Raw genomic sequence first — 25,117 nt, 5'->3', positions numbered from 1 at the left:
CAAATCCGCCCACGGCGCCGCAGTGTTACTTGGCCTGGGAAGGGTCCTGTCCAATTCCCTGGCCCTGAGAAACCGTGGGGTAACCCCCCTAGGGGGCCCTCGGGTGAAAACTCAGGGTAGGTGACCCGACCACGAGGCCCTACGTGGGTGCGGGTGCGTGTTTATGTGGGGGGGGTGATGGGGGGCAGTGCGGCGGTGGAAGCCGGGCGGCTCCCTGGCTCGGCCGAGCGGCCCCGTCGCTGTGGCACCACACAGCACACCGGTGTGTTGGAGAGTAAACCCACAACATTTACATTTGATGTTTCGCCAGTAATTACAACTAGCATCATCAGGCGACAGCCAGATTTGTGGAGAAATCCTCCGCCTCTTTCGGTCTTAAAACCTCACTAATTGGCTGTGTCGGGTGGTGGCGGGTTTAACGACACGTTTATATTTGCCCGATCGAACGCAAAAGCACCTATTATGGATGTTAGTTGTGAAAGCCTACTGCGACCTCTGCGAGCATGCAGCACGAGTTCGTAAGGCAACTTGACCACTAGTTCACTAATTGTTCCATAATTGAACGCAAGATAGGCTTGGAATTTGTTGTCAGATTTGGCTAAATTACGTTTATCTGACGTTATAGAGAGCCCCCTCTACAGCGGGTGAGTTGGCCTACTCTTCCACGCAGGCCAGACGCCTGGGGAGAGGTCGGAGTGCCCACACTTTACCCCCACCACACGCGGACCTGCCGATCGCCACGGTGGCGAGGAGATGTTAACCACCTCGCCTGGTATACAGGAGGTCATGGGTTCGATCCCGACCCTGAGGCCTGCTGTATAATTGGAGTTTGCGTGTCTCTCTCTCATCATCATCACGGTGGCTAGGAGATGTTAACTACCTCGACTGGTATACAGGAGCCCGTGTGTCCGATCCCGACCCTGACGCCTGCTGTGTATTGGGAGTTTGTGTGTCTCTCACTCATCATCATTACGGTGGCTAGGAGATGTTAACTACCTCGCCTGGTACACAAGAGGCCATGGGTTCGATCCCGACCCAGACGCCTGCTGTATAATTGGAGCTTGCGTCTCTCTCTCTCGTGGTCGCGTGGATTTTTTTCTCCGGGTCCTCCGGTTTTCCCCTCCACATTTAGAAACGTGTGATGAGACTATTTGTCTGCTACAGATTTCCACGTGATAAGCCGCTTCGTTGAGCTATAATTTGTGATGGTCAGGTCGCTTCTGAAAAAGAGCTGTATATTAGCTTAGTGGACTTTACCTGGTTAAAGAAAACAATCTTTGTTTGTTTTTTTTTAATAGCGGCGGGTGCAGGAACGAGGCCCGGGGTGGTTTTAAGAATCGCGGCCCCTTTTGTCAACTGCCGCGGCCGGGAGATCGAACCGGCGACCACTGGGATTTGCGAGTCGAGTGAGTGTGGTAACGATTGCAGGCACCGCTGGTAACGATGGCGAAGCACTGAGATCACTGTACACTGCTCATCCCACGCCGCCGTGTGAAGAGAATGGCAGTCCCTCCCTCCGCTCCCTCCTTCGCCTCCCTCCATCCCTCGCTCACCTCCCTTCCTCCCTCCCTCCCCTCCCCCCCCGTCCCCTCCAGCCCCCACCTACCCCACACCCCGACACCACGGGACTGTCTTCATCCAGCAGTGGATTCACCATGGCTGCTGCTGCTGCTGCAGAACTGAAATCATTGCACAATTCACCAAGCCCCCTTTCTCTTGCAGAAGGCAGTGCCCCCTCGAGCCTCCCACCCACATTCTCATCATCCCCTCCAGCACCCCACATCCAGCGGTGGATTGATCCTGGCTGCTGCTGATGGTGAAGATGAACCGAAATCATTGCCCCCTCCCCCTCCAGCCATCCAAGTTCCCCTTTCTCTCCCAGCCGGCAGGGTCCCCTCCTCCCCACCCATCCACAAAACGCTCCCCGCACCCCTCCACCCCTCCTCCCCACTCCGCCCACCCTCCCAACTCCTCCGCCCGCCACCTTCCCATCCCCATCGTTCCCTCCTACCCTGCCCCCATCTCGAGGTCCCATGCTGCGGTGCCCATCCCACCAATCCACCCACCCACCCATCCACCACCCCAACCACCCCCCCAACCACCCAACAAGCCCCCTTACCCAGCCAGCCATGCTCGGCGAGGGGGTCCCCCCCCCACCCTTCTGGAGGTGTGCCAGTGCGGACACACCGCTCGCCCTTTTAAGCACTGTACACGCCGGCCGGCGAAGGGACTCGCGAAACGTGTGGTGGTGGTGGTGGTTGGGGGTTCCTGGCTCGCGCTCCTCCTGCTGCTGCTGCCGCCTTGCTCGCCTGCGCACGGCGAAGGTGTCACGGGGAGTGAGGGTTTGGAGTCCCTGGCCAGGCAGGGTGTGGCCAATGCGGCTCCGTCGCCACAGCGCCACCGCCACTCGTTGCCCCGTGGTGGAGGGGGGGGGGGAGCCGGTGACCTCCCAAACGTCGCGGGAGAATTCGCATTTGTGACAACTGCAATGAAATAGTCGGCGATACTCGGCGCGTACAACCTCCGCACGACATTTACAAGGGCGCGCTTATTTAAAGGGCAGGAGTGAAGGAATAAATAAATAAAGCGCGGCTGCTTGGTGATGGGCTGCGAGTGAGCGAGTGGGGTAGGTGCGGTGCCGATGTGCCGGCACGACACTTTGTGACCGCTTCTTTCTCCCTTTGCGCGCTTCAAAGTTGGAAAGAGACACGCACACAACCACACGAGATCTCAAGTCCGACCTACAACGGCATCACCACTACCCCCCTCCACCACCACCACCACCACGACAAGATTCATCGCAACGATCAACAACCGCAAAGCCACATCACAAACTACACGCCAGCATTGGTCCGGTGTTGCAACCCGAGAAAGTTGAGACGGCTGCTGCTGCTGCAGCTGAGAAGCGTGAGGCTGTCGTGGTGCGTGTGGGAGGAGGCAAGCGAGAGACGGGCGTGCGAGAAGGGGAACAGCAGCATCATCATCATCGGCTTCGACGGGCCCTGCCCTCATCCCCTGCCGGCCCCTTGCCCGGCCTCTTGCCCTGCACTGCCACTACCGCCGTCAACCATGCGCTGGATGCTCTGGCTGATGGGGCTCTGCGCTAACTCCCTGCCCAGCTCGTGTCTCCTCGCACGCACGGGGACTCCTCTCCATCCCCGCCAAGGTCAGAGAGTGTGAGAGTGTGAGTGAGAGAGTGTGAGTGAGAGAGTGTGAATAAGTGGGAGAGTGTGAATGAGTGAGAGAGTGTGAATGAGTGAGAGAGTGTGAGTGAGTGAGAGAGTGTGAGTGAGAGAGTGTGAGTGAGAGAGTGTGAATAAGTGGGAGAGTGTGAATGAGTGAGAGAGTGTGAGTGAGTGAGAGAGTGTGAGTGAGTGAGAGAGTGGGAGTGAGTGAGAGGGTGCGAGTGAGTTAGAGAGTGTTAGTAAGAGAGTGAGTGTGAGTGAGTGAGAGCGTGTGAGCGTGTGAGTGAGAGTGTGAGAGAGTGTGTGAGTGAGAGTGTGAGAGTGAGTGAGAGAGTGTGAATGAGTGAGAGAGTGTGAGTGAGAGAGTGTGAGTGATTGTGAATGAGTGTGAGAGAGTGTGAGTGAGTGAGAGAGTGTGAATGAGTGAGAGTGTGAGTGAGTGAGTGTGAATGAGTGAGTGAGAGAGTGTGAGTGAGAGAGTGTGAATGAGTGAGTGAGAGAGTGTGAGTGAGTGAGAGTGTGAGAGAGTGTGAATGAGTGAGTGAGAGAGTGTGTGAGTGTGAATGAGTGAGTGAGAGAGTGTGAGTGAGTGAGTGAGAGAGTGTGAGTGAGTGAGAGTGTGAGAGAGTGTGAATGAGTGAGTGAGAGAGTGTGTGAGTGTGAATGAGTGAGTGAGAGAGTGTGAGTGAGAGTGTGAGTGAGAAAGTGTGAATGGGTGAGTGAGAGAGTGTGTGAGTGTGAATGAGTGAGTGAGAGAGTGTGAATGAGTGAGAGTGTGAGTGAGAGAGTGTGAATGAGTGAGTGAGAGAGTGTGTGAGTGAGAGAGTGTGAGAGAGTGAGAGTGTGAGTGAGAGTGTGAGTGAGAGTGTGAATAAGTGAGAGAGTATGAGTGAGTGAGTGTGAATGAGTGAGTGAGAGTGTGAGTTAGTGAGAGTGTGAATGAGTGAGTGAGACATCGACTCGGCTTTAAATGAGTGCCGGGTGCGGCGCGTTTAAACAATCGGCACTTGGGGAGACAAAGGCGGCCGGGAGTGGTCGTGGTCATGCCCCTTCACACGTGCTTGTTAGCAGCGTGAAGACTCCACAGGGAGCGGCATCTCTGTGTGTTTTGTCTCTCTCACACAAGAGAGGAGAGGCTGAGACGGACCTCGGTAGCTTTGCGTGCTGGTGGGTTGCGGGTGTCTGCACCACGACTGCTGCTTGTTTTAAAGTCTCCCTCCCCCCCCCATATACAACCTCATCACCGCCACGCACCCCATCTCTCTTGCTCCCCATCTCTCTCTCGCTCGCTCTCTTCCTTTCGCCGAGTAATTACAGTGCGGGGTGGGGTGGGGGGCATTCATTCTCAAGTCTCGTTTATACAATAACAACAAGCCTCCTCTAGAGCCGCTCTCTCTCTTCGTCGCCCGCCTGCCTGCAGAGTTTGGAGGCTTGACCAAGCCGCTGGTCACTCACACGTGAATAAAAGGCTACAGTAATTGGCGAAACACTGTACTGTTTAACAAAAAAACAACCCCGACGAAGTCCCAGTGCCCCCCCGCCCGCCCGCCCGCGAGACGTGTTCGCATACTTGGTGGATCTGTCTGCAGGATGTTGAGCTGTTTGTTGTAGCCGAGTGCCGGTGAGGATGACGTGCCAGGAGGTCCCCAACTTTCCCTTGAAAGAGAGCCGCCGCTGCTACTGCCGCTACTGCTGCTGCTGCTAAGCCCGGAATGAATGAGCGGCTCAGCCGAGCAAAGTGCTCGGCTGTCGAAAACCCGTCCGCAGTGCTGCTCGTGTTGGGCCGATGCAGGCGACGTTGTACAGCAGCTGAATATGTAACCGGCGACGTTTCAGGCAATGATCCTTCAAGAACATGAATTAACCCTTGCTGACATGTACTCCCCGAAGAAAGTGGAGCTGATCTGGATGTGTAAAAAAAACGTTATTTTGTAGGTCGAGTGACAGAGGCACATTATTGTTGTTTGCTTTTTTTGTTCCTGACTCCCCCCCCCTACAATCAATGCTCATGGTTTATTTTGAATGTGATGACCGATGTGCTTTCAAGGATGCACGTCTCCTTGTGATCTGCTGCATGAGCTTCGTTGCGTTCATTCGGAGCTGGTCATTGTGTGTCGGTGTCGTAGTCGAAATTAGGGGCGCCACGGTGGCTAGCAGATGTTAACTACCTCGCCTGGTATACAGGAGGTCGTGGGTTAAATCATGTCCCTGAGAGATGTTAACTACCTCGCCTGGTACAGAGGAGGTCGTGGGTTCGATCCCGACCCTGACGCCTGCTGGATGTTTGGAGTTTGAATTTCCCTCTTCCTGTGGTCGCGTGGATTTGTCTCCGAGTGCTCCGGTTTTCCTTTCCACATTTAGAATCAACATTGCGCGTTAAGAGCTAGAAATTTCCACGTGATGATGATGATGAGCCACTTCGTTGAGCTGTCATTTGTGACCGCCACGTCGCTTCTGAAAAAGAGCTACATCGCTCATTGGGGCCCTTACCTGGGTAAAATAAAAATACAAGTTTTTTCATTTGCCAAATTGGAAAACAACCTGCCTATTCCTCAATTTGGATTACAAAGTAGCATATTCGCCCCACTACCGTCAATAACAAATGCACTGCGCTAAAAAAATTCACTGCACAATTATTTCGTTATGTTCATGGTCAACTTCAGCACAAATGCACAACTCAACATTGGTGGACCCGAAAGTTCGAGTCGTCTATTTACTGGAGAAAATTCTGTATGCAACAGAACTCTAGTTCCAGTACAAAGCGATTTACACAGCCTTGATTTAGAATGCTGCATAAGGGGGTAGTTTGCTTCAAGAAGTGGCATTGGGTCAGTGATACAGATAGAGAACAGAGCAGGGCGTGGTCATTTACAAGATGAAACCTTATTATTATTATCCTGTACATCCGGACGGGACAGAGTAAACAATCATACAAACAACGTAAGCAGAACTCCGTTTTATGTCTCCGCATATAAATGCACTTGTTTTTTAGTGCGTCAGCCTCGTGGCTTTCCACACCAAAGCCATTATCACGCAGGTATTTGTTTATGGAAGCAAACTCTGGACGAGTCGGGCTACTTGAGAACAATGTACCGCTGGAGTTCCAGATGTGATTTGGAACGTTGAGTTTGAGTTCCTTTGTTGCACGGATGATCCCGTTCAGCCGGTTGCCCCGGCTATTCTACACTGGAGATGCGTGGTGCGTGAGCACGGCAGCAACACAAAACAAAGACATCAACATGTATATAAAGATACTGTATTATGTATGGAACCCCATTCAATGCAAACGGCGGCACCACACAACAGCAATTGAGGCCTACAAATGTATAGAACGTCCACAGCCCGATGACGAGACGGCAATGCTGCGCGTCACAGGTGCGTTTCGCAGCGTGATTTTGTGTTTCTTCAGTGTCTGTGTAACGGCGCGTTACTTGAAGTGAAGCTCGCAGGTGGCGGAGACGTCTTGAGTCTGAACTCGAACGAGCAGGGGGAGGAGTCGGGGATATCGAGCGGCGCCAATTCTCGGCAGCCAGGGAGGGTCGCGTGACAAGGGGTGACCTCCCGCTCGCTGGAGGATGATGGGGAATTTCGCAGACAATTCCGCAGGCCACAGGGATGAGCGTGAGGTGGGGATGGGAGGAGGAGGAGGCGGTGGGACGCCGAGGGGATCGTGTAGATCAGTGGCAGTAATCTGTGCGAGTGATTCACCATCTTTGTATCATAAGCCGGGAGTGGAAGGATTTAATAATTGGGGAAATGTCAATAACAGACTGGCCAGACGCGATCTGGGATCATCTGGAATTTGGAGGTGAGGTGCGTGAATTGGAGAGGCTAAATAGCAGGTGGCGGCTGGTTGGCGTCTACCGTGCCATGAACCCGGTGACCCGAGTTGATTTCCCGGCCCTGGCTAAAGTCAGTGGCAATGTCCATTCACTCGCCCGCACTGCCCAGCAGGGTGAAGTATGGTCAAACATCCTTCACGTGACCAGTGTGGCATGAAGAGGAGACCTTCATCCAACAGTGGATTGACAAAGGGCTGTACTTGTTAAAAAATATAGGAATGTAATTATATTTATTAATTATTTTGTTTAACCGTTCACACACAATGGTCTTCGGAGAAAACAATCTGAAGTCCGTTGTTGATTAAAAAAAAACACCCAAATTGCTTCTTCGCACTGTTGGCCTGTGAGCCGGAGACATTTTTCCCGATTTGATCGTTGCGATTGAATAATTTGCCCAGCGAAGTCGTCTCGCCGGGTCTCGGGTCTCTCTTCATTCGGGAGGGTCCCGCATCGGCAATGTTTATCCGACACCAGTAATGAGTGTTTGGGCTGCATGTGATCGGAAACACTTACCCAGAGAAAAGCCACGCTTATGGGGTGGGTTCGGGGGGTGGTGACCTTAACATTGCCATGGCTTGACCAATCAGAAGCCCCTTGCCTGGCAAACACGTGGGCAAGCCCTGGTGGTCACCCACCTCGCTACTGCAAGAGCCGAAGCGGAGCTGCCGAGATTTGACGCATTTGAGGCGATCTGGTCAAAGGCACCGATGCGCGAACGTTTCTCATCGGCGCGCCGAACGTGGTTTTTATTCCGCTTGGCACGTGCGGCGGCTCAGCCCAGCGGGGTAACGCAGCTCGCCGCGTGCGGCAGAAGTCGCGGTTCGACTCTAACGGGCCGCCCTGGTTACTGCTGCTCCTGCGGTCTGTGCACCAACCACGGTGGCTCGGAGGTGTTAACTACCTCGCCTGGTCTACAGGAGGTCGTGGGTTCGATCCCGATCCTGACGTTTGTTGCATATATTCGGAGTTTGTCGTTCTCCCCATGGTCACGTAACTTTGTCTGCAGGTCTCTCCGGGTTTTCCCCCTCCACATTTACAATCGACATTACGCATTTACATCGTATTTGGCTGCTGTACATTTCTACATGATGATGAGCCACTATGTTGCCGAGCTATCATTCGTGATGGCCAGGTCGCTTCTGAGAAAGAGCTACACAGCTCAGTGGGGCCCTTACCTGGTGACATAAACAACGTTTTAGTTTAACCGTGCAACCACGCGCAGGCCCGCTGCGTCCGCAGGCGTCACGTGGTGCAAATTATCACAAACATTGATGAATGGCACCGCAAACAACTCCACAATTGGGATTCTAGACGGCAGCAGCAACATCGCGTCCTGGGAAACAGCTGCAGGCTGCGTCTGTGAAACACCGCAGCCCCTTGTCGGCAGGCTACCGCCATAAGAACGGCGCGAATACCCTACGTTCCAAATAATTATTATAATTTGACATTATTCACGAAGCAAGGTCTACGATCACTACAATTAACAAAGCAGCACGGCTGCATTGGGCGCAACATTCCAGCAGGGTTTATATTCTCTTATATCCAGCACAGTGCTGTGCAACAAGCATTTAAAAAAAAATCGTCGCAGCCTCAACCCGCGCGATGTCGATCGTGGACGCTGGCGGGGTCGACCAAGAAACTGGGGGTCGCGGCCGAGAAATGCGCAACGCAGCGAAGAGCAGGGGGAGACATCTGCTCGGAATTACAGCGAGAGACAGCGAAGGGGAACACGTGTGCGTTGAGGGGGGTGGAAACAAAACACAAATTAGAGGCGTCCTCATTGCTTTTTTTTAAGAGAACCGAGCGGGCTTGGGGCAGGACGCATGGTCGCGAGAGACGGATGGTCCATGTACGAACCCCGTGACGGAATGAAGAGCCAAGCGTGAGGGGAACGACCGAGGCAGAGACGGAGCGACTAGGCCGTCGGTTCGTGCACAGAGTCGCGTCGAACTCTGGCATCGCAGGTCAGTGAGTGCAAGCAAAACAGCGGGGGGGGAGGGGGGGGAAGGTGGGAGGCCTTCATCCTGCAGTGGATGGACAATGGCTCGATGATGCCCACGAGGGTCATGATGATGATGGTCGTCATGAGTAATGCATTTTATCTTTGCCCCCCATGTGATGAGTGGGGCTACGGTTTCGGCTGACGAACAAAAACGGCCCTCGATTGCCTCGTGCTCTGCACAGTTCCCCGGGGCAACAGATGGGGATTCTAATTGCACTGGATGGCAAAATCGTTCCCTTGTTTTGCTGCGGGGGATATTGCTAGTAAAAGTTGGTCAACAGTCTCCGAGGCTGCTGCCAATTTGTACATTTCCCCGTATAAATGCACAGGTCACATATTTTATCAGTTAGGGGGCTTTACTTATTTGACCTGAATTCAGGCAGTTTGTCTGATGAAACAATTCTGTTTTATGCTGCTTTTTTCGTAAATTTTCCCATCGGGTTCTTTTTTTAGTTGGAAACGTATGAACGCATTATTAAAACGTGACTACATGTCGCAGGTTCTCGCGTGTGCCGACAATGCGCGGCTGTTTACTCTTTTGCGGCAAACGTCGCTGCGAACTCGGCGGCGCTTCGGAACTCGACGCACGCCATTTGGAGCGAGCGCCGACGCGCTCGCCGTATCTCGAGTCACTTTTCCCACGGCTCTTATCTCCCCTCATGCTTGGCTTTTTGACGACTATATAAAAAAAGGCAATGAAAGCACGAGTATTTCTGAGAACGGATTTTTACTAATCCGCCCACAGCCCTAATCTATCTCGCATTCACCCGACCTCGTCGGGTCTCGATAAGCCAAAGCAGCTTCGAAGCCTGGTTCGTGCTTTCGGATGGGTGACCACCAGCGCATTCGCAACATGGAAAACGGTGCAATGGGTGTTGACCGCAGATGGATTTGGCCCACTCGCTGGATTGAATCGGGGCATTAGATCTATCCCTCCTGAGCTGCGAGTGTTGTATCTCCCCCACGGGCGTGGGGTTTCTCTTGTTTGCTCCCACCTGTCGAATGTGAATGGCATTGGCCGAGGATCCCAGTGCTGGACCACCCTCCTGCAAGGGACCCCTCGATTTCACGTTTTGAATCCGTTCCACGAAAACCGAAATAACCTTTAATCGAATTCACTGACTTGTACGTAGAAAAATAAGTAAAAAATCACTGTGTCTGCAAGAGAGATGTTTTTTTCCCACTGCCAAAACAGAAAACGTGAAAATGTAAACAAAGCCAAGTCGAGGTCGAAACGCTCATGAATGTTCGCCGCTGATTGGCTGTGAGGGGCCATGGCTCAGCCCCACTTACGAGCGTTTTGATTGGCCTACATTGGCGCCCGTGTGTACAACGTGAGGAAACGTTCACCGAAAAACCCTTAACCGATGTCACCGTTAACCGAGGACTCCTGATGTTTAGATTCGGTGAGGCCTTCTTGGGATGACCAAGGTACAGGTGCAGCCCTGCAATTGGCTTGCACATCTCCATCGCTGCTGGAAGGGCTCTCTTAGTACGAGGGGCTTCTTCAGAGAGTCCCCTCCGGGGGGTATTTGGCCTACTCTTCCATGCTGGCCCAGATGTTTTACAAAGAGGTGCGGGAGTAACCGCGCTTCACCCGACCGCGCACGACTTGCCGCTTGACTCCTCGCGAGCGCCTGCTCGCGTGTAGCCGCCGGCTGGACAGCGGCGGACGGGAATTTAAGAAACCTTTTCTCCGTTTGGTGCATCTGCTGCGCCCCGGGAGGTCGAGGGTGGTGACCTCTGGGTTGCTACTCACGGTGGATTTTTATATTCCTCTGAAGATGATTGCGTGTTCATATACATCACCATCTCCTTGGCAGTGGTCAACATTTTCAGGGAAGATGAGGGATCGAGAAGGGCTCGCCCGTCGATCTTGTGCACAGTCGGTGGTCCTGGTTTCGCCAGACTCGAGTCGGGGCTGTGAGCACCCACGGTGTTGCGTTTGGGGTCGGGGGGGCAGGGGAGCGGTGGCGCAGCAGTTAGCACGCTGCTCAACTGACCCCGGCAGTCCCGAGTTCGATTCCCGCCACCAAACACCAGTGGCGATTATATTATCTGAACCGGTCCTGGACCCTCCCCGAGGTCGACTCAGCCTCAAATGAGTAAAGGGTGCGATGTCTAAACATCGCCACTCGGGAGACAAAGGCAGCCAGGTGTGGTGCTGGCCATCCACCCCCTCATGTGCTGTGGGCGCATTTTTCCCGAAAGTCTGTTAAGGCAATATGGGGAGGGATCTTTGTCTTGTTGTTTGAAAATGATGCCTTCTCCACACAGCAGCAGAGATGCCGCACAATTGGTCGACTGGGATTTGCGATGAGGTACCCGGTAGAAGAGTGTGGGGGGGAACTCTCCCCTTGCTTCGTACCTCCCAGCCACAGAGGAAGGATGAAGCCGTAAAAATTCCCACCCTGTGACCTGGCCACCCAGGCCCTCGTGTGTCGCGGCTGGCCTTCATAGGTGCTGCTACTCTCTAACAGCACTTGCGCGAACAGTCTGTTAAGGTGACATGGGGGAATCTTTGTCTTGTGTGCTTGGTTTGCACTGGGATGCAAGTAGTCTGCCACCTTGGCAATGACAAAATACCTTGACCACCACGACCGCCGCAGGGGAGTTTGGGCGATGAGATCGGCTCATCCGCAGGAGCTCGGATCGATTTGAGGCGGCGGCGTAGGCCCTTGACGGACGTCGGATGCAACGGGTGATACATTAATCTAGCAGTGGCAATATTCCTGCTGCTGACGATGATGACTATCAAGGAGTTTTATTCCATTGTTGCACGTGGCAATATGTTCAGGAGCTCGTTGCCAATGTCAATGTCTGCTGGCCACTCCGAGAGGGCCTTTAGGAGAGAGTCCGAGTCACCAACATTGACTGCACACACAAATAACCCAAAGCTGTAGCGTTGCGTCATGTTGTGACGTCACCTTGGTGAATTCCAGTTACGAGAATTGAATGTTTTATTTTGTTGTTCCACTGCCGTGCAATGGACGTCTCTCTCCGACCGAGTCGCCCGTTTGCGTCGTGGTTGTGCGACGTCGCCCTTCCACCCCCAGGACGTTTTGTAGCAAGGCACCAGTGTCACACGACTTCCGGTGACATTTCCGAGGTCGGCGTTTTCGTCACCTTCATGACGTGACGTTTGACGAGTCGCGATTTGGATATTATTGTTGCGAGGCAATAAATAAATCCTTAACATTTTATTATTATTAATTACATCAGTGACTTGAGATTGGCAATTAATTATACGGTTTGCAATGAATTGCGTAGTGAAGCAGCAACGGCTGTTTGCCTTTTTTCGATGAGTCATCAAAAGTTTGCTGGAATATTTAGACTTTGCAGCGAAACTCTGGCAAGTGCACAAATGTCTCAGTCTCCGGGTAGTTGTGGCTATATTTGAGGGCCTTGTGTTTTTTGAAACGAAGCCAGTCCCCTCGCAGCTTTGGTGGGTACGCCTCCCAAATGCCCTGAGAAAATAGAGGAGGGAAAAAGTGGCACTCTTTATCGAGCGGCGTCGTAAACGTAAGCATATATCTTTTTTTTTTCCTCCAGGATTTCTCCAGGATAAGTAACACAAATTCTGATTTCGATCTGATCGGCGGGAGCTGTGGACGGAGCCCGAGATGACTCCGAGTTGAAGTCCTGGTCAGACGGTTGGCTCAGTCCATCACCTCGCGTTAATAAAACCAGTGCAATCTTGTGTCAAGTCAACACTGGCAAGAGCCTGGTCCCCCGCCATGCGAATGTGGAATTCTCGCCACCTCGGGACTACCGCGTGACATGAGCACAAACCCTGTCGTGCGGCGACACTTTAAGTACATCTTTGGGCAAAGCTAAAGATGAATAAAAGAATGACCTCATTAGGAATGCCATATACGTGGTGGGGGGGGGGGGGGTGGGGCGGTGGTGTAATTACTGCTGAGATGAACCCTGTGACCCGAGTTCAAATCCCGGCCATGGGTAAGAACGGTGGCCGGTGATATCTGAACGGGTCCATGGCTCCGGTATCACTTAAGGAACTGCAGTGAATCACTTTGCTCCAAGAGGTCACAGGGTGGGAATTTTTACGGCTTCAGCCTTCCTCCGTGGCCGGGAGGTGCGAAGCAAAGGGAGAGTCCCCCCCCCCCCATACCTCATGGCAAGTCCTAGTCGACCAATCGTGCGGCAATCTCTGCTGCTGTGTGGAGAAGGCATCATTTTCAAACAACAAGACAAAGGTCCCCCCCCCCCCCATAGAGCTTTAACAGACTTTGGGGGGAAATGCCCCTAATGAAGGCCGGCATGGCACAGGAGGGGGTGGGTGGCCCGCACCACACCCGGGCTGCCTTTTATCTCCCGAGTGGCGATGTTTGAACATCGCACCATGTTCTCATTTGAGGCTTAGTCGACCATGGGGAGGCCCAGGACCAGTTCAGATAATCGTCACTTGTGTTGGCCGTGAACGGGAATTGAACTGGGGCCACCGGGTTCGTAGCGCAGCGCGCGTACCACTGCGCCACCACTCCCCACTTTCAAACAACACACGCACGTGGGTAGAAACCACTCGGCCTCTGTGCATTATACCAAAAAAATGGTAGTTCCTGAAGAAGTGCATTGTGGTCCCCTTGTATAAGATCACCATTAAAATAATTGTGATAAAATGTGACCATCCGACAGGGCAGCAGTGATCGACAACTGTGGAACGGTTTCATTCAGTTTTGAACTCATCTGTACAGTATGCTCACCAGTGCTCTACTGCGAAGTCTGCCTCTGAGAACCATAAATGTGGAGTCCACACTCCCACCCTCTCTGTTACTATGCATTTCTCTTGTCATTTACAAATTTAATTGTTGAAGGCTTCCTTGGGGCTGCGATTTAGTGAATGTTTATTTATCAAATCATCCGCCTTTCCTTTGGCGATCTGCAGGCATTGCCGTTGAGGAGGATGACGTGAGGATGACCGCCAAGAGGCGCTCCGCTGTTGTGACTTGCGAGCACGGCGGCTACCTCTGACGCCGAGGCTTGCCACCTGTGAGATATGAAACCCAGGGGACATATCACAGAGAAAAAACGAATATCTAACAATATGCGTTCTGTTGAGTGATGTATGACAACAATTATTTAAACTATAAACTGTTTTATTTTACCAGGGCAAGGCCCACTGAGCTGTATCGCTCTTGTTCGAAGTGACCTGGCCATCACAAATGATAGCTCAAGTGGCTCATCATCATCACGTGAAAATGTATTGCAGCCAAATACTCTAAACGCATTTTGTTTGCAAATGCGGAGGGAAAAACCGGAGGACCCGGAAAATATGCAAACTCCAAATACACAGGCATCAGGGTCGGGATCGAACCCACAACCTCCTGTATACCAGGCGAGGGAGATAACATCTCCCCACCGTGGCACAAGTGATAAACAGCTGGACTTTTAATGTCCCGGGTAGACTTAAATAATTCCCAGGGACAGCAGCTGCCTCGACAATGAGAACGATCCTGGGAACACCAGCACAAGGTGGCAACCGTTCAGACACAGCCTGGAGTGATTTGGAGCCATTGGGGTAGTCATTCTAATGTTTGTAACCCAGGCTCCCGGGAGGCATGCCATCAGCCTTGTGCTTGCACAGCGTCGCACGCTCCTCGGCACACACCGTGTGCAGCTCTGGCATGGTGACATCAGCTGCTAGGCGCAAGGCTCTCGGGCAGCTGGCAAACAGTCCATGGGCCAGAACAGCCCTGAGTGCCACTTAGAGCGGTGGCAAAATATAGAGGGAAATTACAGATTTTGTGCATGGCCAATGAAAGTGAATGTTGTGATCACTAACTTCTTAAACAACCCGACAGCTCTGTTCTTCACCTGAGGACGGCTGCTTGCGTTGTGGCCGAAACGTCGTGAGAATTGTATTATGTTTTATTTTTATTATTTTATTATTTCCCTTCTACGTGACTTTACCGAAAGAACCAAGAATACAGGGTAGATCTCTTCACAATTCTGGATTAAAAAACGCCCTATGAAGCCGGATGTAATCACCAACGAAATGTCACAGTACTAAAATTGTAAATGCTACGTAAAACTGAGTTTTACGTACTAACTTACCGCATATATGTATGTTCTCTACATAAGATCTTAGGTCAATTACCATTGCAACCGTGTAATTCGTTGCAAATTACTCACTTTTACTTACTAACCGTGTAATTAATTACGGGTTACACAGTTGCGATGGTAATTAATTAATCTTGTGTACAAAACGTACAAATATACGAAAATAGTAATACAATATTAGCAGTAGCAAAGCTGTACATCCCCAAACACCAAGAGACCTTTATTATTTAGATCAATGGGACATCGAATATCGATCAGCACACACTGTGCCCATCTCTGTCTAAATCAGCTCAAGCCTCCGCTAAGTCACGTGACTCCTGCACAAAGAAGTTACTCGTTAGGTCCATATTCCGGCTGGGTGGTGCGGTAATTAGCTCTGTCATCTGGCTGACAATCGGGAACTGCAAGTTCAAATGCCGCTCGGGAATTGACCCTTCATCGTTCTGGCGGAGGCTAAAGTGCCGACCGCTTTAGCGGGATGCCAGCGGCGTTGGTCCCGAGGGATGTCTGCACGCCGGAGACGACCACCTCCCCACTTCGATTCCTTCTGCGGTCAGCCAACATTACCGGCCGCCTCACATCCTGGATGTGTTACATGAGCATTGTCACGTGAACTGCAGGGTTCTTCTGCGCGTCGCTCGTGGAGAAACGAGTTATCGGCAAACTGGAGATGGAGTCGTCTTAGTGCATTGGCTGCACTAAACCGTGCTGCATTTCCCACTGGCAATAAGAACACGAATCAGACCCAAGCCGTGCCGTGCCGATCCTGGAGTGACCAGCATCGTTCTGGGGTTGTCTCAATTTGTGGTACCATGGAGCAAAGGTCGCAAACGGGTTTTGATTCCTTACCCGTACCCGGCCGCACCAGGGTCGCAAACGGCTACCCGTACCCGATACCCGGCCGGGTACGGGTAGCCGGGTATCGGGTAGGGTACGGGTATCGGGTACCCGATTGCGACCTCTGGGATGTAGCCATGTTGCAGGCGCGGGTGGGTTGATTCTAGGAACTTGAATTGTGAGAAGAGACAAGACGTTGGGAAATGAGTGACAAACGGTTACTCACCAGTGACTCACGGTCTACCCGTACCCGTACCCGGCCGCACCAGGGTCGCAAACGGGTATCCGTACCCGTACCTGGTCGGGTACGGGTAGCCGGGTATTGGGTAGGGTACGGCTATCGGGTACCCGGTTGCGACGTCTGCCATGGAGTCAGCCCCCCCCCCCCACCAATCCCTCCTCCTCCCCTTCCCTCTGTGGACTAAGGAGGGAAGGCAGCCGTGATTTTCTTTTAACAAGATTTAATGTGTTTTACGAGCAACGTTTTACCCGTGGCCCCACCACGGGAAGGGGGAGTAAGAGTCGAAGGATGTAATGCGTGGAAAGAAAGGAAAGGGAAGGGAGAGAGAGAATGGGAAATACGGGGCACATTATGGAAGAGGAATGGAGAAATGAGACCCTAAGGGTCAGGAAAGAAGAGGGCCTTGATGTTGCAAGAAGCAGCGGCGTCTTTTTTCACAGGGGTTGGGGAGAGGGATTCAGAGGGTGAGCGGCCGCATGCAAGTCGTGGGACTTACGGGAGGCTCGCGAGCTGATTTGGAGAGATTTGACGGAGCGAGCCGGTGCAGCCCGCACGGCCAGGGGGCTCCTCTTGCGAGCCCTCCCCACGGTCAATGCCGTCCGCGTGCCAGTCGGTCGTCGCGAGCGGCGCGGGTCGTCGTGTTTCTTATTTCCGCGCGCTTGGGCACATTTGTTTTCCTTAGAAAGTACTCGTCAAAATTGGCCCGTTGCATACCCCCCCCCTCCTTTCAGGGAATATCCAGCAACCGTAGATGAACACGAGGCAGGTCTTGCAATTGACACCACGTGTGACCCAAGCCCGTGTGCTTGTGCCGGGAGTGATGCGTCCGCAGCCACGGAGGTGGTCACTCGCCAACGGCGCAGAGAGGATGCATCCGCTGTTCCAGACGGACTTTTGGGGGGGAGGGGGGCGGCGAGCCTCGCGTTCGGCGGGCGGCAGGCCCCCTGCCACGTTGTGCTTCCAATGTTACCTGCCGAGCTGCCTGTGGAGAAAAGCCGCGTCCGGGCCTCCGGTTCGCGGGAGGTCACCGCTTCTCCTCTGCTGCCCCTGTGGTCTGGAACGTCGTCGTCGTCGTCCCCCTACCCCACCCCTTCCCCACCCACCGGGTTGGACAGGGAAGTGAAAAAACAGGAAAGAGCAAAGGGTCAAGAGGGGGGGGGAGATTCAGAGTGTGGGTGGCCACACAGAAGCCATGTGATTTACGGGGATGCTTTGAGCTGATTTACATGGAAAGATGATACGGATAAGGATGTATTTTTGGTTGAGCATCAAAAGCTGAGGCTTGGAGATCAAGATTGTCACTCCTAGGGTTCTTAAATGTCAAGGATCAATGCCCCAGGCTCAGAGAGAGAGAGATGAGTTGAGTTTAGAGTCTCAGGGGTCGATTGTAATGACATGTCTGGAGAGCTCGGCTGACAGACTAAAGATGCCGAGAGAATAACATGAATGCCTAATGGCCAGAGGCTGAGAACAGCCGGCCGAAAACACATCGCCAACTCCATTCAGAAGCTTTGACTTGCACGTGAAAATATATACGGGGTAATGAAGTTCTGTAACAGAAACAAAATTATACTGGTAGGAACCCACTGGTTCCACCAGCCCAAAGGGGATTATTGTGTCCGTCCATCCGTCGTGCAGGGAGGGGCTGGCTGGGGAGGGAGGGGCTGGGTGGGGAGGGGAGAGTGGGGAGGGGCTGGGTGGGGAGGGGCTGGGTGGGGAGGGGTGGGAAGGGTTGGGCTGGGTGGGGCTGGGTGGGGAGGGGCTGGTCACCCTGTGGTGCCCTTATAAAACTCAACGTTTAACCTACTCACGCCGGCTTGAGCCCGCCCTCACAGTCGGGCATATTTGCGGAATACACCACGCCGCCGTTGACCCTGGCCATTGACCGATCAACCCAACGTTCCTACCAGCTCTCTCCGCAGCAACCCTCAAAAACGCCAAGATGCCAGCTAGCAACATCAGCAAAGATGAGCGTTTTGAATTAGCTCAATTAAAAAAGAGGGATGACATTGTCATCCTCTCAGCCGACAAAGGCAATGCCACTGCCATCATGGACAAAATAGAATACAACAACAAAATTCAAGAACTACTCAACGATGGTAGCTATACAAAAATAAAAAGAGACCCCACCAACAGCCTTGTCACTAAAACCAACAATATCATTTCTGATTCAACCGCTTTATTTGATCAGACCAAACAGTTCTCGTTGAAACCTTCTGCAGCCAGACCACCAAGATTATACGGCTTACCAAAGATACATAAAGAAGATACACCTCTTCGTCCCATTGTCTCTACTATCAACTCCCCCACCTATAAATTGGCTCGTTTTTTGTCTGAAATCCTACGGCCTTTCACTGGAAAAACCACCTCTGCGGTACTAAACTCTACTGACCTGGTATCGACAATCAAGGGGATTGCCCTGTCCCCAGACGACCTGCTTGTCAGTTTTTATGTGGTTTCCTTATTCACCAAAGTTCCTGTACCTGACACCATCGCAATCATTGAAGACTTGGTTCATCAGGGACTGAATGCTGGGGTACCCCCCCTGGTGAGACACTGCTTAACCAATACATACTTCACCTGGAATAAAACTTTCTACAAGCAAATTGAAGGCACCCCAATGGGCTCCCCCCTATCTCCGGTTGTAGCTAACATCTTCATGGAGAAATTTGAGACGGACGCCATCCAGACTGCCACTCTACGCCCGACCTTATGGAAGAGGTACGTAGATGACACTTTTGTCATCTGGCCACATGGCCGGCCTGCTCTAGACCAATTTCTTGACCACATCAATTCCATACACCCAGCCATCAGATTCACCATGGAAGTCGAAAAAGATGGCAAGCTACCCTTTTTGGATGTCCTAATCAAAAGGAGACCTGATGGTTCAATGAGCCACTCTGTCTACAGGAAATCCACCCATACGGACGCTTATCTAAAACCGGATTCCCACCACCATCCATCCCAGAAGAATTCCCTCATCAAGACTCTATATCATAGAGCCCAATGCATATCCGACCATGAACACATTTCCAGTGAACTCAAACACATACGCCAAGCTCTTAAGGCTAATGGTTACTCTGACTACACAATCCGCAAAGCCATCTCTCCAACCATCAAGAAGGATCCTGTTGAGGAGCCTTTCAAGACCATCACCTTACCTTACATTGCTGGGGTCACAAAAAAGATCTCCAAAATCCTGATTAAACACAAGATCCAGGTCCGATTCAACACAGTACATAAAATCCGTGATCTGGTACCGTCTGTAAAAGATGTGGTTCCAGACATACAGCACCCTGGTGTCTACAAACTAAGTTGCCTCTGTGGTAGCAGTTACATTGGACAAACCAAACGACATGTCTCGGACCGCATCCGTGAACATAAAGCTGACCTGAAACACGGTAGGACAAACACCTCAGCCGTGGCAGATCACTGTTACAACTCAGTGGGCTCACATGACATTGACTTCTCCAAGACAGAGGTTCTCTGCAAGCCACCTGGCTATCATGAGAGATTCGTTCATGAGGCGATCCACATATACAAACACAGAGACAATTTTAATCGAGAAGATGGATTCTGGCTTAGCAATCATTGGAAGGACGTAATAAACCATTTTGATACACATTAGGGTAGGTAGAATAATACATAGTGTTATGTTGAAATGTGGTTTATTGCAATACAGTATATAATTTAATGTTGGGTTTATCTATGGCAGTATATAGTACGGTATATGCTCGGTTGATGTAAGAGAATAAAGTTTAGATGGAAGCATATTATATAACTTTTACGACGTAGTATTGTAATGTATTACTTGCTGTTAGTAGCTCAGCTTATTGTAGAGTATAGTAAGTATACTGATGGTGCTATGCAGTTTATATTTTAGTCTTTGTATGTAGTTTTTACCTTAGTTTTCTACGGTGTTGTTTAGTTACTGCAGCTACATATCATTGGCATTCCTTTCCTTTGTTAATGCTAATCCCTGCACCCCCCCTTGGTGCTCTTCATCCTGCATAGTGCGTGGGCATGGTATGACTTTGAAGCCCCCCCGCCCCCTGCGCATTTCCCATGTATATGCTAAACTCATCTTGATATGCACATTCTTTTTGTTAAGGCGCTCTTCTCCCACCCCCAACCCAGCTTATATGTAAGTTCCTAGCTTGAAGTGTCTCATTCTTCACCTGAGGACGGCTGCTTGCATTGTGGCCGAAACGTCGTGAGAATTGTTTAATTTTATTATGTTTTATTTTTATTATTTTATTACTTCCCTTCTACGTGACTTTACCGAAAAAACCAAGAAGGTGTTTAAGCCAGTCGTGGAAATTCTATAATTGTCATGGTAGTGGCCAGTCCTCCCCATAGGTCAATCGAATGATATAATAATTGTCGTGTACTACACACCACCGTACACACAGTATGACAAGGAAGCTGGGCGGTGGTGGCGGTGCACACCTGTAATCCAGCGCCGTGGAGGCGGCGAGGGTTGGTGGATCGTGCAGATGTTGTGAAACTCCCTTCCCGTGGGCATGGAGGAGGAGTCGCCGTGCCCTGGCTCGCCAGGAGAAGGCAGTTCGGCAAATGCATGGGGATAGAGCGTTGCCCCAATTTGCGCACGTGTGGGTTTTCTCGGCGTGCTTTCGGTGTCCTCCCACGCGTAAACAACTCATTAAATTGACCGGTAACATCCTCGTATATGGAGGACCGCAGAGCTTTGGGCAATTGTCGTCGCTGGCTGACCCGCGTGGCTCCTGCTGCCTTTTCCACACTCGCACGTGGTTCCTCCTCGCGCCACCCGAGTCGATGTCACGGTAGATTGTCAATTAGCCGCGGACAGTTTTTTCCGATTTGTGGATCAACCACGCACCGGAGATTTTGACGTAAATTCATAACTCGTGGATTTTCCCTTCAGCCCAAATTAATAATCTAAAATCGTTATCATTCTTGGAAATGTTTATTACAAGTCATGTGCTTAAACCGAAAAAAATATGTTCCTCCGGTTTAACCGAAATCCACGTGATCGCCTCTACAGTACAGTCGTTGCAATATCTTTACAACAGTGGGCGGAACTGATTGATGTTGATTGGCGTGGCTCTGCTGCTGTCCCATTTGTGGGCCGAGGCTTCTGCGTGGAAGCGGGAAAGTATTATTATCACTGAGAACGCGCATCGATCGGTCGATTCTTTCCTACAAATTTTTGTTCTGTTCATTAACACTCAATTTTCTTAACATAAACATCATTCATACTTATACATTATTGTTTTTTGGCAGAGATATTCAGAAAATGTATATTTTCGGATTATCCGCGATTTTGAATTATCTGTGGCCGTCCTCCCCATGATTAGCGTAGATGATCAAGAGTCGACATTAATAGCGATGACGAGACGATCCAATCCCAGAACCGCCAGCCTCGAGCTCCCCGCTCTCGGCCCCTTTTATGCTCCCAGCGCGGCCTGGCCCCGCCCTGGCCGCACCTCCCTTCTCGAACCTACTGGCAGGTTCCAGGGGCTTCCAGATGGGGTCCTCCATGACCCTTGCCCCAGTTCCTCCACCCTGCCGACACACAGCTGTGTGTACGCTCACCGGCATGTGTACGGTTTGTCCACCATAGTTGCCGCTGCTGGTCACCAGCCGGCGCTATTACACTACACCTGCAACGTGGACTGTGGTATGATTTCCAACGCGTGGCGTGTCCTCGGACGTACTTAGCTTGCCGATTTTAATAACGACGCGTTCGGGGCTGCCACGAGATGACGCCGCAGAGGACAGGACGTGACACTTGACGGTGGCAATGTGTACGTCGCGCCACGTGACCACGGCGTCGCAAGTACCAGGAGGAACAATCTCGCCTCGGGCTGGTTTTATTTAACCGGGCTGAGAACGCGAGAATCCAGTGACGAGCCTCTTTAGCAAACAGTGACCTGGGTGGGGTGGGGGCGTGAGTCTTCCAGGAGGGGGTGATGATTGCTGCTGGGCGTGTAATCCCGATTTGAGTAATTTGCGGTGCAATTTTCGAACTTGAAAAAAGAATGTTGGATCCTGACGCCGGAGCACAATGGCCCCACTCTTGCGAATGACGTCACGGGATCTTTAACGTCCACTCTGAAACAGACGTCGCGGGATGTAAACAAATATATTTATAAATGTTACAGTTTTTAGCACCGGATTACAGCTCTGATTAATATTTTTGTCCGGTTTTCTGTAGAATTTCGTTTCCCCCACCCCCCCCCCCAAAGCAGAATAACTTCTAATGAAAGTTTAACACGTAAGAGGCTTTCTTGACGAATATCATCCATATTACAGGGTTTTTTTTGTTATATCGCGTAAATAAAAATGTGTCGTTAAACCCGCCACCACCCGACAGAGCTAATTAGCAAGGTTTGTCACGTAAACAGAACGTGCCAATTCGTTACTAGCACAGCACACCGCTGCGTTGGAGAGCAAATCCACAACATGTACAATCTAACTAAGGTTTTGTTTACATTGGACCATGGTTGTAGGGACCGCCCCCCCCCAACCCCAGAGCGAATGCATTGACGTTCCAGGCTCGGTGTTGGAAAGCTTTCACAAATAAAGTTGAACTCGTGTCGGTTATTACACTCTCCCACATCCTCGCACGCACGCTTCGACCTTCGCCCATCGACGCACGTGACGGCCAATTTGCCCCACTGGATCTGTAACGTACGCTCAGAAGCAGGGGTACACGTGTTTTTGTTTGTTTTACGGTTAACACACCCACAGTATTAACCCGGGAGGCCGCTAGGTTACGATAAGTGGCGAACACGCCGCCGCTGGGCCGCCTCTCCGCCACCCCCCTTGCAATAGTTAAAGGCGCAGCCCTGCAATTGCTTTGCTCGCTCCGTTGGTTGGCAGCAGGGCCCCCGCTCGAGGGAGCTCCATAGGGCACTTGGCCTACTCTTTCGCGCTGATCAGTCGTGTCGAGAAAGGTGGACTCGCGCTTTTCACCCCCCACCAGTTGGCTACGTACGGTGCGAAAAACGCTCACCGCACGTACGCACGTGATTTACACTCACGTACGCACGTGATTTACAGATGTGCTGCCCGTTTCTGCTGCGGCTGGGCGGACAGAGGTGGCGGCGGGGGCAGGGGGGGGTTGGCTCCAAGGAACCGGCACCGTTGTTTCCACTGCCGCGTGGGGAGGTCGACTCTACCCGGCGACCCTCTGGATGATAGCAAGTTCAGTGGCGTGCTGAGCGCCACACCGCTGCGGCAGCTCCCACGTACGCACATGCGCGCGTGCATAATAGGAACACGTGTACATGAGAATTATATATGGGCTCCCCGTGGTGTCATCGCAAGCGCGCGGGCGTGCCCCTTAACTCGCCCCTGGATGGCAGCTGCTACCCGTCAAGGAGCATGCGATTCCCCCCCCCACCACCGCACCCCCCCCCCCCCTACTAAGCGAGGCTTGGGAGTGGAGCGCAGGGTCGGCTACGCGCACTGCGAGCCCGCTGCCGTTTGTCCGTGACACCGCTACGGTTGCGTTGGCGGAACGTCGGACGCTGAACACATCATCGTTATCTGGGTGGACAATCTCATGTGTTGCCCATGTGATTATAATAATAATACTACGAAGTGCTGATGCTGCCTCGGTGACATGTTGGCACGACCTGGGCTTGCACACACCAGCAATGGCTGGTGCGACCGCACCGAGTCCATCGGCAGGCCGCTTTTCCCTCTGTCTTGAAGTACCAATATGCGACCAAGAGTGGCCACCATCTTTCTGGCCCCACATCGCTTCATGATGGCGTGGTCAAGCCATTCTCTGCTAGCTCTTCCTCTCTTCCCGGTTCCTTCCGTTTCCAAGTGCAGCCATCCAGGGGGGGGGGAGTTCTTGACAGTAGGAGCAGCAGAGGGGAGGGAGCGACCTTCCCCAGTGGTGAGGCTGATTTGTTGTTGAAGCAGTTGGCCTTCTCAGAGCACAGCAATTAGAGCAGTGGTGGGCGTCTCCTTCAATTGGGGTGCCACGGTGGCTAGGATATGTTCACTACCTCGCCTGTGATGCAGGAGGTCTTGGAGTTGCATGTCCTCCCCGTGGTCGTGTGGATTTTTCTCTGGGTCTTCCGGGGTTTTCCCTCCGCATTTAGTCAACGTCACGCGTTCACAGTATTTGGCTGTTATACATTTCCACGTGATGATGATGAGCCACTTCGTTGAGCTATCGTTTATGATAGCCAGGTGGCTTCTGGAAAAATAGTTAGTAGCTCAGTGGGACTTAATTGGTAAAATACAAAATAGTTGATCGTTTTAATCGTTTTAAATTCCTCCGCCTTTGTCGTTCCCTGGGAGTATAAACGGGGCACGCCACAGTCGATCAGAATGTTTGTTTATACTCGAGGAATCCGATGAGCTATAAAGATCTTTTTCGCCGATGTCCAGCAGGGGCACGTGGTCAGAACGTTACAACAACAAGCGACACTAAAGCACGATGAGAGTGCAAACTACAAGAAAGGTTTCCAGGTCATCACGCAGACACATATACATGAAACTAAACCGTGTGATGGTCCAAGGTGCCTGGTAGCCAGCGTGGAAGAGTAGACCAAATACCGTCTAGTGGAGGGAGGGCCCCTTCTGCCAGCAGTGGAATGAGCGGAAACTTGCAGGGCAAGAATAATAAACTTTAACTCGCCCTAACATGCTGCGCACATCGTCGTGACAATCGGCGTCCGCCTGCACCACGCAGTGGGAGCTGCATCTACAGACATGTCGGCGCGCCTCGTGTGAGCGCAGTCCTGTTGTAAGAGACGCGCCCGTACATGACACACGTGGGGGCGGCGAAAGGGGCATCCTTCCAACGCAAGAGCGAAGCACGCGACTGCAGATATGCACCCGCAGCTGGGCCTTGCTACCCCAAGGCATGCGCGTGGTGCACGCGGCTTCGGCTGCATTGCATAAGCCGCGATTTATCGGTCAT

General features: G+C 52.0%; 1 protein-coding gene across 1 annotated transcript in view; it reads left to right on the top strand.

Annotated features, from left to right (window-relative positions):
• Positions 1 to 2,777: 2,777 nt before the first annotated feature.
• Positions 2,778 to 25,117, top strand: part of LOC144945648 (A disintegrin and metalloproteinase with thrombospondin motifs 9-like) — an 82,276-nt gene continuing 59,936 nt past the window's right edge. Inside the window, exon 1 of the mRNA XM_078874199.1 lies at positions 2,778 to 3,166. Coding sequence (XP_078730325.1) covers positions 3,070 to 3,166 — 97 coding nt within the window. The 5' untranslated portion in view covers positions 2,778 to 3,069. The remainder of the gene's footprint in view (positions 3,167 to 25,117) is intronic.

Source organism: Lampetra fluviatilis, chromosome 38 (assembly GCF_964198595.1).
Source record: "Lampetra fluviatilis chromosome 38, kcLamFluv1.1, whole genome shotgun sequence".
Taxonomy (NCBI): domain Eukaryota; kingdom Metazoa; phylum Chordata; class Hyperoartia; order Petromyzontiformes; family Petromyzontidae; genus Lampetra; species Lampetra fluviatilis.
Note: the sequence above shows the minus strand (reverse complement) of the source record. Positions and strands in the feature narration are given on the sequence as shown.